At 47.8% G+C, this 13,605-nt stretch overlaps 1 protein-coding gene across 1 annotated transcript in view; it reads left to right on the plus strand.

The window, feature by feature from the left end:
- LIPC (lipase C, hepatic type) overlaps positions 1 to 13,605 on the plus strand; it is a 58,661-nt gene that overhangs the window by 44,553 nt on the left and 503 nt on the right. Inside the window, exons 4-8 of the mRNA XM_080980790.1 lie at positions 1,089 to 1,206; positions 3,958 to 4,191; positions 5,777 to 6,019; positions 11,004 to 11,124; positions 12,249 to 12,467. Coding sequence (XP_080836916.1) covers positions 1,089 to 1,206; positions 3,958 to 4,191; positions 5,777 to 6,019; positions 11,004 to 11,124; positions 12,249 to 12,467 — 935 coding nt within the window. The remainder of the gene's footprint in view (positions 1 to 1,088; positions 1,207 to 3,957; positions 4,192 to 5,776; positions 6,020 to 11,003; positions 11,125 to 12,248; positions 12,468 to 13,605) is intronic.

A 13,605-nucleotide genomic window follows, 5' to 3' on the forward strand; every position in this document is an offset into this window, starting at 1 on the left:
CTGAATATCAGCTGTTTGAGAGCAAGAGCTGGAGTGTGTGTGTGCGTCTGACTTCAAACTCCATTTGTGGGTTTCCCAGGCGGCTCTGGCCACAGTGGGATGTGAGATGCTAGACTACGTGGCCCAGCAGACTGATCAAGCAGGGCTTTCCTTGAGTGCAGCCTCTCTGAATCTCAGAGTTTAAATTACGGTAATTCTGAATGTCGTCCAAAAACTGTAGAAACAGCTTCCTAGACCAGAGTGGGTGCATGATAAGGTAAATTGAGGGAGTTGGGGCAACATTCCACCTGCAAGGAAGCCAGATGGATTCGGGCCACGGGGTACAATCCAGTTTGATATGCTGACTGGAGCAGACTTGCCCAACTTGGAGCTCTCCGCGTGACGTTGAAGTCCAGCAAGTCCCATCAGCCACAGGCAGCAGGACCAATGGGTAAATCAGCAACATCTGGAGGACAGCAGGTTGGGAAGGCTGAATGAGAGTGTCACATGCAGACTGGGGAAACCCAGGTTCAAATCATATTGCAAGTTGCATATTATAAGCATATTATATTGCGAAAAAGTAAATGCAACTATCTTGGTCAGTAGAGCAGGAGACTCTTAAACTCAGGGCCGTGGGTTTGAGCACAGGTCAAAAGATTACTGCAGTGGACAAGATGGCCCTTGTGGTCCCTTCCAATTCTATGATTCTAAGTGCAATTAACCATCGTCATCATCCCCACTCAGCCATGAAGCACCCTGTGTGACCCTGAGCCAGTCACTCACACCTGCCTTCTAGGGTCATTGTGAGGATCAAATAGCCTTGGAGGAACAGCTGAGATTCTAGAATCCAATTGGGAGGTTCTCCTGGGCAAACCCCATTGAAATGAATGGGAGCAATGCAAGAGCACAACTGTACTGTTCCAATGGGGCTTGCACAAGAGAACTTCCCACCAAGTTGTGCCTCATGCTCATTAGTGGGAGGGACTGAGGTCAGTTGGATTCCCATCTCGGGCACCCAAATGTCTTGCGCCAGCCCCAGGCTGAGCCTGCAACAACAATGCATGCCCCACACTTTGCCTGCACTTACATGGCTGCCGGGTATCTTCCAGGAATCTGTCCAGTTCTCCAGAGGCAATGCTCACCTGATTGGGTACAGCCTTGGCGCTCACGTCTCTGGCTTTGCCGGCAGCTACATTAGGGGTGCAAGGAAGATTGGCAGAATTACAGGTAAGAAGAAAAATCCCGCAAAGCATCCCTTGGGGGAAGGGCCATTGTAGCTCAGCAGTAGAACAGCTGCTTTGTGTGCAGAAGGCCCTGGGTACCATCCCTGACAGCATCTCCAGGCAGGGCTGTGAGAGAACCCTGCCCAGAATCCTGGAGGGCTGCTGCCAGTCTGTGTAGACACAGCTGAGCTAGATAGACCAGTGGTCTGACTCCATATAAGGCAGCTTCCTGTCTTAAACCCCTCAGTCAAAACCGAGGCGGATAACTTTTTCCAGGCTGCATTCTCTTCTGGGGTGAGGGGACATCCCCATACCCCGTTCAGTAGAAAAAGTGAGTAATGAATGTATAGTTTACTTTAATACAGTAGGATAATTTCAACACACACCCCACACACACACCTACCGGTATATGCAAAATCAGTTATAAAATCAGTTATCAGCTAATAATATTAATTACCGTATTTTTCGCTCTATAGGATGCACCCGACCATAGGACGCACCTTGTTTTAGAGGGGGAGAACAGGGGGGAAAAAATCTCCCCCTCTCTGCTCAGCGCCCCTTCAGCAAAGCGGCAGGAGAAATGGAGCCCCTTCCATTTCTCCTCCCGCTTCACTGAAGGGGCGCTGTGCAGAGAGGGAAAACTGTGCAGCACCTCTCCAGCGAAGCGAAGCCTGGAGAGCAAGAGGGATCGGTGTGCACCGACCCCTCTCGCTCTCCAGGCTTCAGTGAAGGCAACCCGAAGCCTCCAGAGCACAGCGGGAGCTCCTGCTGCGCTCTGGAAGCTTCAGGCGCCTATCCCCAAGCCTTCGGAGCACAGCAGGAGTTCCCACTGCGCTCCAGAGGCTTCAGGCTTCAGGCGGCTATCCCTGAAGCCTGGAGAGCGAGAGGGGTTGGTGCATACCGACCCCTCTCACTCTCCAGGCTTCAGCGAAAGCAACGCAAAGCCTCCGGAGCGCGGAGGGAGCACTCCCTCTGCACTTCAGAGGCTTCGCGTTGCTATCACTGAAGCCAAGGAGCCTGCATTCGCTCCATAGGATCAACACACATTTCCCCTTAATTTTTGGAGGGGGAAAAGTGCGTCCTATAGAGCAAAAAATACGGTAGGTTTTCTGCCATACGCTTCCTATTTTAAGGGATAGTTTACATGTTTGGGAACAAAAATCATTTTGCTTCATTCAACAGTGCCTGTGAATCAGAATCAGAATAATCTTTCTTTGCGTCAGCCACCAGCCATAGCAATAAAATAAGATACAATGTACAGAAGATAAAGGTAAAAACTTAACTACTGTATATAAAATAAATTTTGGGGGTTTAGATCAATAATCAAATGACAGATCTTATTCTAGTTGCCCCCCCCTAAAAACTTTTCAGTTTTTGCTGTCACCAGTTAATTCTGAACTGCCAAAAGAAAGGACACTGCAGCAATGGACAATAGTAGAGGGGTGATAACCTCACTCTTCTGTGCCTGTGGTGTTGGTCCTGGGCTGAGCAGGATAATCTTTCTAGAAAGCATCTCTGTAGCATTTGCTCATATTTGGCAGCTACAAGAAAACCTCAGTGCTTAGAACTAATTGCACCCAGAACAATGGTTGCCTTGCCTTCTGATGTGCGTTTGTTGAAGTTGCTCCTATTGTGTGTGGTCACATTAATGAGAGCTCTCATGACGCTCATTGTAGGGTCTGACATAATTCCCGTAGATTTCATGGGACTGAGAAATAGGGGCCTTCAAGTGAGTAAGCCACATGCAAACAGTGCTTGCATCAAAGGTGAAAAAGTGCTGGGTTCTATCTTGGGCCTGGTGTGTAAAAAGGGTCCAAGCCCAACAGGCTTCCAGTCATAGACTGTGAAGCAGGCCCCACCATTTCTGCAATTAAATAATCATATTCCAAATGCTTCCAGGAAGTCTAGAACAGTGCAGCATTCCTGCTTAGGAGGAATTAGTGCAAAGGAGACCTCTTGCAAAAGGAATGCTGCCTTGAATAGCTTCATTCATAGCAACCTATCTCCACATCTTGCATGGCTACCTACCCCCTTCTTTGAACCCAGTTACACAATAGGCTGCTGTGTGTTTTCTGTGTCAAAGAGACGCCTTCCAAAAACATGAGGAGGAGCAACAATGAAAGGTTGAGGGGATGGAAAAGACAGAGCAAAAGTAGGGGACGGTCTGGTTACCCCACTGCCCCTGCTCCACCTGCTTGATTTTGGTAAGCCAAGAGCCAGCGCTGCTCCCAGGCCAGAAGTGGTGGTGCTTTGTTCTAAAGGTGAGGCAGAAGCAAAACTTGAGGAGGGTCTTCAGCAGAGGAACTTTTGCTCAGCTCCCATGAACATCATTTCCAGGCTGAGGCTTGGAAAGATGGAGCCATTTGAGATTTTCCACCTCGGAGAAATCAAGGGCTAACATTGCTCTCCTCCCCACACTTTTACTGAAACTTTGCAGAATCCCACACCACCTTTGCCCTGTTCCCTAAGTGTTATCATTAGAATAATTATTATTTATTGCCTGCCTTTCACCCCAAGATCCCAGGGCGTGCTACAACATTAAAGCACAATGTTCAAAACAGTTTATAACAACTTGCAATTACAAAAATGTGGTGTGAATTCTGCAGGCAAAGCACACACTCTATCACTGAGCTATGACCCACCACCTCCATTCCCCCTACCCTCCCCCTCTTGGAGGCATTGAACTTTACATCATGTAAAGGCACAGTCTGGAGATGGTGCCATCATCACAAGCCCTGGTTTGCATTTCCTACAGGGCTTGACCCGGCTGGCCCTCTCTTTGAAGGCATGTCCCCAACAGACCGCTTATCCCCAGATGATGCAGACTTTGTCGATGCCATCCACACCTTCACCCAGCAGCAAATGGGCCTCAGCGTTGGCATCAAGCAGCCTGTTGCTCACTTTGACTTCTACCCGAATGGAGGGACTTTTCAGCCTGGATGCCACATCATGCATGTCTATAATCACATCGTGCAGTATGGAATTACAGGTAAGGAACATAACAAATGTAAGAAGCGCCCGGCTGGATCAAGTTAATGGCACATCTCCCTCAGCATCCTGTTCTCACAGAGGCCAACCAGGAAGAGAGAAGGAGGTGTGGTAATGTAGGGGCTCTGCAGGGTGAGGCCCACAAGTGTGCCTGCCACCCCACACTTTCAGCACTCCTCCTCCCCACCCCATAATGTACTGTTGCATCCCATACACACCTTTAGGCAAAATCTTCTCCCACAGGATCTGTGCATGTGATATTTCCACAGCTTTGAAGGAAATGATTGTTATAGTCTGGTGCAGTAAAACCAACAATGAGTCTTGTGGCCCCTTAAAGGGAACCTGACAGAGGGCCTTCTCGGTAGTGGCGCCCGCCCTGTGGAACGCCCTCCCTTCAGATGTGAAGGAAATAAGCAGCTATCTTCTTTTTAAAAGACATCTGAAGGCAGCCCTGTTCAGGGAAGTTTTTAATATTTAATGCTGTACTGTTTTTAACACTTGATTGGGAGCCGCGCAGAGTGGCTGGGGAAACTCAGCCAGATGGGTGGGGTATCAATAATATATTATTATTATTATTATTATTATTAATTATTATTATTATTATTATTATTATTATTATTATATTAAAGGCTGACAGTTTTAATGTCGCTGACACTGTTGAGGAACAGAGCCCCCTTCATGCAAAATGTGCGAAAGAGCCCCTTCCCTTCTCTTGAGTGAAATGGATTGAATTCCAAAGTTTATAGGCGGATGTGCTTGGGGAGGCGCAAGCAAGAGAACAGGATGGGTTGTCCTTAGTGCTTCTAAGCATCAGCTGAAAGAGCTTAAGGATCCCCATAGTGGCAATGTCCCAGTAGCACTCCTGTCCCCAATTCCTATTGCCTTCTCTCCTGCTGTTCCCCTCACTCAGTCTTGTATGTCTTGTGGCCCACAAACAGAACACAGCCTGCCAACCAGCTGCCCCCCATCTTCCTGGATTTTTCTGCCTCTGCCATTAGAGCCCGGCATTTCCCAAGATGCAAAGAGAGGGAGAGGACTGCACTTCTGGCTGCTGCCCCTGTTGCTTGGCATGAGAGAGCCTCTGCCTTGCTGCTGCCCTTCCCAAGCAGATGGGGTCGCAGGGAAGTTCTCCCTGCAGGCAAAAGTTCTGAGGTTCCTCAAGTAGCCCTTCCTCTTCATCAGTGCCAGATTTAGGGTGGTGCAGGTGGTTCCCTGAGGGGGGTGCAAATTTGAGGCAATCCATAATTGAGAGGATTCATTTGGGAATGCCAAATTTTGGCTTCCCACAGGGCGCCATATCATAAAAGATTGCTGAAATCGGGTCCTGTCTTCATCTTCCTTGCAGTCTGTCTCCTGGCTCTTCTGACGGAATGATTCAAGAGTAGCAGCGGGTGGTTTGTTCTCATCCCTGGGATGTAGATAGCTGGCTCTGTCCTTCAGATTGGTGCTGGTAGGAGGGGGCTTGTCAGAAGAGGGACATGGCAGCAGAGTGCTGGGGGAGAAGAGACCAGGTTGGGAGCTCTTTCCATTCCCTGTGAACAAGAGATCGCGGAAGCGCTTGGTCCTGCTGCCCTGTTTTTGTGCAGGTCTGGCTCAGACCGTGAAGTGTGCGCACGAAAGGTCCGTCCACCTCTTCATCGACTCCCTGTGGCACAACAACCAGCATATCAAGGGCTACTGGTGCAAAGACATGCAGACCTTTGACAAGGGCCGGTGCCTCAGCTGCAGGGCAAAGAGGTGCAACATCCTGGGCTACCATATTCGGAAGGAGAGGGTCCCTGGCAGCCGGCGGCTGTTCCTGAAGACGCGAGCCCAGATGCCTTTCAAAGGTTGGTGTGAGCAGATGAGGAGGGAGCAAGAGATTGCAGCCTTGTCTCCTGGGAAGCCAAGGCAGGCAACGTCTATCTGTGCTTACACAACATGTGAATTTAGGTGTGTCTCTGAGTGAGGATCATAGGCGTAGCCAGGATTTGGGGGGAGGGCTTTTGTTGTGGGGCAGAACCTCAGTTAGCTAGCTTTGTATTTTTATTGATTTAGGGGGAGCAGCTGCCCCTCCCCAACCCCCCCCCCCCTTGGCTACTCCCATGGTGAGGGTGGAACCTGAGTTTGGCAGCCCTGATATGAAGAACCACCCCTTCCTGGGCCTCTGGCTGGAGACAGACTTGCCAGGTGTTATATCTCAGTATGGGAAGGGGCAGGGGTGGGGACAGGTTGAGAAAAACGCAGGGAGGATTGTCAGATCTGCAGGCTTCCATTACTCAGTGGTTCTGATGAATTTGACACACACAAAAAAACAGGCCATGCCAGTGTATTTGCCCAGAGAGGGCCACAAATGACCTCCTCCTTCAATGGCACTCCAGATTTTATTTGGAATTTGTCTGCAGACAAATAGTCACTCACATTGGCATTGTTTTCAGAGTGCAAATAGGCAGCTGGAGAGTTTGGGCATTTTCAAGGTGAGATTGTGGCTTATTGTGGGAGATTAGCAGCAAAAGCTAACAAGTGCATATCCTTGCTAGTTAGTATGAGAAGGGGATAAGTCCACAGAGCTGTATTGCTGATAGGTGGGCCATAGAAATACAGTTGGCTGAGAGGGCTCTGGGTGACGTCATTTCCCCTCCTCTCCTGGAGAGGAAGGAACATACAGTGCTCCCTGTTCCTTTCTCTCTCCCTTTGACAAGCCATGGATGCAGACATGCCTCTGTTTGCTCCAGCTTCAAGCAGATGCCTGAAGCTGGTTATACTGTAAATATAAAGATTTTGCCTGAATAGTTTTTACTGCTACTGTTGCTGTGAACCAACGCATGATTATAAAGTAAGTAAATTTTTAAACTTGCTTTACAAGTTGCTGCCTGGTTCTTAGTTAAGTGGGGTAAGGAAGGGAGAGTCAGCTTACTTCATAGCTGGACCTGTCCAAAAGAAGGCTTTATAGCCTAATTCCTATGCTTTTATTTTTGCTGTCAATGATGGGATTTTGAAACTCTGTTCAACCCACACATGTGGGTGCCTGGGGAGATAAATTGCAATTAATATATCCTCTCCTACCCATTAAAACCAATCCCACACTTATTGTCTCTCCCATGGGTGGGGGGTAGGGTGTATTCCCTGCCCCCCCGCCCTCCTGCCTCTAACTGCTCAACTGCCTTCCAAACTGAGGCTTACAAAACTCTGTGACTCCCAAGCAGAACACAGCCTACTAGTCATGCAAGTCTTTTCTTCAATAACATTGTTGGTTATTAGATAAATTCTATCCAACATTTTACTCAAAGTACTTGTAAAGGGGGACAACAACATATAGTTGTCCAATCCACAATAAAAGCAGGTAAGTATTTAAATTACTTTTTTGAAAAACAGACTACTAATTGCCAATGAACATTATTTTCAATAACAACCTCGTACTAAAGAGACGGAGTGGAGTCAACCCGTCCCAAACGGTAATTCTAAATTCTGAACTATGAAAGGCTTGACTTTGTTACAGAAGACGCTCAGCAGCCAGGCTTGCGTTTTCACCCAAAAGAGCAGCTTCCACCATTGCTGTGCCCTTGCTGAAGATAAGGAGAGCCTGATGGATCAGGCCAGTATCCCATCTAGTCCAGCATCTTCTCCTCACAGGGGCCACCCAGATGTTTGTGGGAAACCAGTAAGCAAGACCTGAGCGCAGGAGTCACTCCCCCCTCCTGTGGTTTCCAGCTACTGGCGTTCAAAAGCAATTGCTTCCTCTGACTGGAGGCAAAGCATAACCATCATGGCTAGTAGCCATCAATAACCATAAATTTGTCTACTTTAAAGCCATCCAAGTTGGTGGCCATTGATGTTTCCCATGGGAGTGAGCTCCACACTTTTAACTCTGCACTGCATGAAGAAGTACTTCCACTGAAAAGTCCCTCCTGCGTGGTGTCAGGGCCCCGCTGGGCTGAACTGAGCAAAGGAGGAGACACAAAGCAATGCTCAATCCGCAGATCTGAAAGGTCAGGGAGGAGCATGAGCGAGGTGGACATTCCTGGGCTTGCAACAATGGCAGCAGAAATAATTTCTGGTTCTAATCAATCATGCTAGTTTGCATTTACAGTGGTACCTTGGGTTACATACACTTCAGGTTACATACACTTCAGGTTACAGACTCCGCTAACCCAGAAGTATTACCTCGGGTTAAGAACTTTGCTTCAGGGTTAGAACAGAAATCTCACAGTAGCAGCGCGGTGGCAGCAGGAGGCCCCATTAGCTAAAGTGGTGCTTCAGGTTAAGAACAGTTAAGTTCTTAACCCGAGGTACCACTGTACATGGCATTTCAGACTGTTCCAAGTGCTCCTAAACATCATCATCATTTGAATTTATATACCACCCTATACCCAGGGGTCTCAAAATATAAAACCACAAAATCAAAGATATAAAATCACGATATAAAACCACAAAACACCTAATAAAAATAAAAACAACAACCTATAGCCCCCCGCCCCGAAAAACACATTTTAAAAGGGCATATTATGTAAATTGGATCAACCAAAAGGCCTGGTTAAAAAGGAACATTTTTGCCTGGCGGCTAAAGGTGTATAATGAAGACACCCGGCGAGCTTCCCTGAGGAGAGCCTTCCACAGCAGGGAGCCACTGCAGAGAAGGCCAATTCTTGTGTTGCCACCCAGGACCTCTTGAAGAGGTGGCACATGAAGAAAATAATCTCAGGGTCCAGGTAGGTTCATATGGAAAGAGGCGGTCCTTGAGGTATTGCAGTCCTGAGCCATTTTAAGGCTTTATAGGTCAAAACCAGCACTTTGAATTGGGCCCAGAAACTAATTGGTAGCCAGAGCAGTTGAACCAGGATCAGTGTAATACTCTCAAACCGTCTTGCACCAGTGAGCAACCTGGCTGTTGAATTCTGCACCAGCTGAAGTTTCTGAACCATCTTCAGAGGCAGCCCTACGTATAACACATTGCGGTAATCTAACATTGAATTACCAGAGCACAGGCAACAGTTGTTAGGCTATCCCTGTCCAGATAGGGGCGTAGCTGGGCCACCACCCGAAGCTGATGGAAGGCACTCTGAGCCACTGAGGCAACCTGAGCCTTGAGCGGCAGCAAAGGATCCACGAGGACCCCCAAGCTACGAACCTGCTCCTTCAGAGGAAGTGTAACCCCATCAAGAGCAGGAAATCTCCCAGCCATCTGGTCTTGGGAACCACCCACTAACAGTGCCTCAGTTTTATCTGATTGAGCTTCAGTTTGTTGGCTCTCATCCATTCCATTACCCAGGCAAGACACTGGTCCAGCACTTCCACTGCCTCACCTGCAGATGTAAAGGAGAAATGATCTTGGTCATCCTTGCATCATCCATGTAAGGTGGGTCAAAATTATTATCCCCAGGTTGCACCCTGAAGTTAAAAGCTAGCAAGTTGCCAAAGGTTTCCTGAACTAATGAGCGAAAAACATGACATTTGAATGCAGTGTGACTTCATGACTCACAGCTCAGACCTGGCCGGGGAGGGAGTGGCGGAAGCGAGACCCTCCCTCCCCTGAGGCCCAGCACTGCTCTTCCCCCACTCGGCATCCACCACTGAGATCCGCTTGCTGGGGCTGGTGCCGCCGCCATTGAAATAAGACATTTTGAGAATGTCAAGTTATCCAAAAGGTCAAGGCATGGAACAAGAGCAGCCTTTCATCGTAGGCAATGGAGAACAACAGTGCAGCTATTATTCCGGGGCCTGTCAAATGATCTGGTATGACTTTCCTCAAAACACTGCAGTGATCATGTGAGAATGCCAGATAGGAACAACAAAACCACACGCCAGAACATGGATGCATTTTGCAAATGATTAAAGCAATCAGGGATTCAAGGCTGAATCCAATGAGGAGTTCCCCTTGCCCTGGAAACAAGAGCATCATGGTCAATGCTGGCTTCCGGGTTTCTTTTTGGGGAGGGGGGTCTTTGGGAAAGACATTCTGAATGTTCCCCTTTTCTCAGTATGTTTACCCACTTGCTACCATTGTTGCCGGCTACTGCAGTTGCTCCTCTGCACCATCTTTGTTACTGCCTGTGTCTTCAAACCAGCCAGTGCCATTGAAGGCCAACATGGCCTTGTGTGCCAGAGTGCAAGCCAGCCAGCCAGTTGCAACAGTGGTGAGGAGGAACCAGTACATGGAGGGGGTCATGAATGGGCACCTGACTGGGCTGTTGCCCCTAAGCAGGTACCCTGCCATGTTGACCCTTAAAGGATGACCCTTTAGGATGATAGATGGCATAATCTAGTGTCTTACAACATCTGAAGGGCAACACGTTGTGGAAAGTTGCATTAGATGAAGCAAACAAACTGAATTATTTTATGGGAGAACCACTGCATTTCATTTTATACCATTTTATGGATCTGAATTTTGAGCTAAGGATTCAAACACCATGTTGCATTTGCAATGGGACAGGGGTGGGCAACCTTTGTGGCCCAGCAGACCAGATTTTATCTCCTCCCACACCATAGGCAGACTATGACAGGTGGGCGGCCCCAGCCCCAGCTGCTAAGCATCTGACATCATGATGGACATCAGGCAACTGATAGTTCGGCAGTCCTACCCACTGGTCAAAGTTGGTTGGAGGGGAGAGAGGAGGGGTGTCTGCACTGTCAGCACATTCCCCACAGGAAACTCACTGGTGAAGCAGCACCAGCAGAATTAAACCCTGCCGTCCCCCATCTGACTGAGAGGTGGTTTTGGGGAAATGGCCTTGCAGCTCCCCTAGCAGCCCAAGTTTGCCCTTGGAGTAGGGAGAAAGAAGACAGCCAGTAAAGGCAGGTGCATATTTTCAGCCAATGGTTTCCTCCTTTCCACAGTTCATCACTATCAGTTCAAGTTCCGTTTCATCAACGAATTCAAAGAGAGGCAAATAGATCCAACATTCACAATCTCACTGACAGGCAGCAAAGACAACGTTGAAAACCTCTCCATCACTTTGTGAGTACTGGATAATATTGTTGCTGTTGTTTTTATTATTTTTTATTAAATTTCTATGCCGCCTTCATCCAAGGATCACAGGACAGTTGCAATATAAAAATGCAAAAATATATAACATTGTAACAAACAATAACAATAACAACCTACCCTACAGTTTAAAAGGCCATAGATTGTTTAATTAGCCAAATTAAATGCTGAATTATAAGCCAAATTAACGCCGAGTGTGCTCCTTTACTGTGCCGGGTATAGAATCTATCTTTGAAACCAATGTGTGTGTATCAGCTCAGAGAGGAGCGTGGGCGGTACCAAATATTTTTGTGTAGAATAGGGGTGGGGAGCCTTCAGCCCACAGGCCACATCTGGCCAGCCAAGGATTCAAATTTGGCCCACAAGGACATTAATCCTAAACCAAACCCATCTCACACCTGACATCATGTGTGGGGCAGGTAGAGACACTGCTGCCACTACAGTTGGGAGCTTTAAAAGTGCACTGGAAAAGGAAACCAAGAAAAGGAGGCAGCTTCAGTTTGCCCGCCAGTCAGCTGGTGCTTTTTGCCAGCACTCGCTTCCTTCTGGATTGCTGCATGTCTCACCTCCCCCACATTAAGCAGCTCATCCCTGCTTCCTTGCTTATCTGCCTGGCTGCCGACAACAGCCTTACACTTTTATGTATATAGGAAGATAATATGGATCAACAGAGCTACGTGCATTTTTGGTCTCTCATTGGGAGCACAGCTTTAAGGGTAATCACAATGAGCTCCTGGACATCCAAACTGACCACCATGTTTGCTATCCTTTATAACACATATTCCTCACATGGTCTCCATTTTCGGGGGGGGGGCAGCTGGATAGTTATTGACTTACTGATTCTATTTTGTATTGACTCTGTAAATTGATTTTGTTTATATTATGTTATGTATTGAAGTGGTGTATCAGTGAAGTTCATTTGATATATAGCAAGCATAATTTGGTGGGAAAGAGACCCAAGGATAAATGAATGTGTGAAAGGTGCATTGGTGTCACACATGCATTTTGGGTGAATTACTTGTCCATTGATTTCAATGGGTCTGTGCCTTGTATGATGCTTGGATTTTTGCTTTCTCCCTCTCCAACTCTCCCTTAAGAGTCGAAGGCATTACAGGGAATAAAACATACACTTTTCTTGTCCCTCTGGAAATTGATATTGGTGAGCTGATGATGATCAAGTTGAAGTGGGAAGGGATTGCAATTTGGGAAAACATCTGGAACACTGTTCAAACAATCATCCCATGGGGAAAGGGCGACCGCCGACTGGGACTCATCATGGAGACGATACGAGTCAAGGCAGGCGAAACTCAACAGAAGTAAGTGTCATGGGACAAAGAGGGGTGGCTGCTTATAGCCCTGTTGGGGTTTGGGCCATTTGAGCCAAGCTGGTGCCCTTTAGATGACTCCAATCAACATTTTTCCTGGCTGGGGCTGATGAGAGCTAGGGGCACCAGGTAGGCAAAGGCTGCATTAGCCTGCACAGCCAATTCCAGTACTGCTTGCCTTCTGCAACTGATGTATGGAGCAGGGCTAGGGCACTTGTGGGGCTCCAGTCATTGCTGGACAACCTCTCCCATCACCTTTAAACACTGGGCATGCTACCTGGAGAACTTCATGTCCCTCATCCGTGCTCCAAGGGACATGCTGCCCTTCCTCTTTGGCCCAACAACAATGTCTGCATTTGCACCAGGATGGATTTTGCCCCCCCCCCCCACCACCACAAAAAACAAACACAGAGAGATTATTAAGACCCTGCATCTTGCATTACATCATAGAACACGTGTGTTCCAATTTGACAAAAATATAGAGACGGTCCCGCAGGAAAGAGGAGACCCCCATAGTTAAGTGGCTGTGTTTTTCGGGCAGGAAGGTCAGACTTGGAAAGCATTTCCAGTTCTAAAAAGGAGCAGATCACAGGGGAAAGAAGTCTTTTTTATCTGAGGTCTTGGAAAGTTGCTACCAGAGTAGACAGACAATCGTAGGACACAGGAAACTGCCTCATACGGTGCCTCCAGCCACTGTCCCCTCTTCCTCAGCACTGCCTACTCCCTGGCTATGGCTGCCTAGGGTCCCAGACTGCAGTCCATCTAGCAAAGCAGAGCAAGATCCCAGGACCTTCTGCATGCAAAACATATGCTCTATCACAGAGCTATGGCAGAAGTGACCAATAACATGACTTTGTTTAAGACAGATTCTCTATGTGGACTTCCTTGCCAAGGGACGTCCACCTGATCATCAGCTTTGCAGTGCTGCACCAGGCAATGAAACTGCTTTTGTTCTAAAGGTTGTTGCAGCTGTTATGATGATTGGCTTTCCTTGCTAATCATCCATGTGCCCTGCTGTGCAATGATGAACTGACGGCTGTCATTGGTCTTTGAGCTTCCAGTCTAGTATTTTATGATGCCATTTTTAGAGTGCACTTTTTAAACACTACACATCCTCTTAGAGATATGA

Source organism: Podarcis pityusensis (genome assembly GCF_964106645.2).
Source record: "Podarcis pityusensis genome assembly, chromosome: 14".
Classification (NCBI taxonomy): Eukaryota; Metazoa; Chordata; class Lepidosauria; order Squamata; family Lacertidae; genus Podarcis; species Podarcis pityusensis.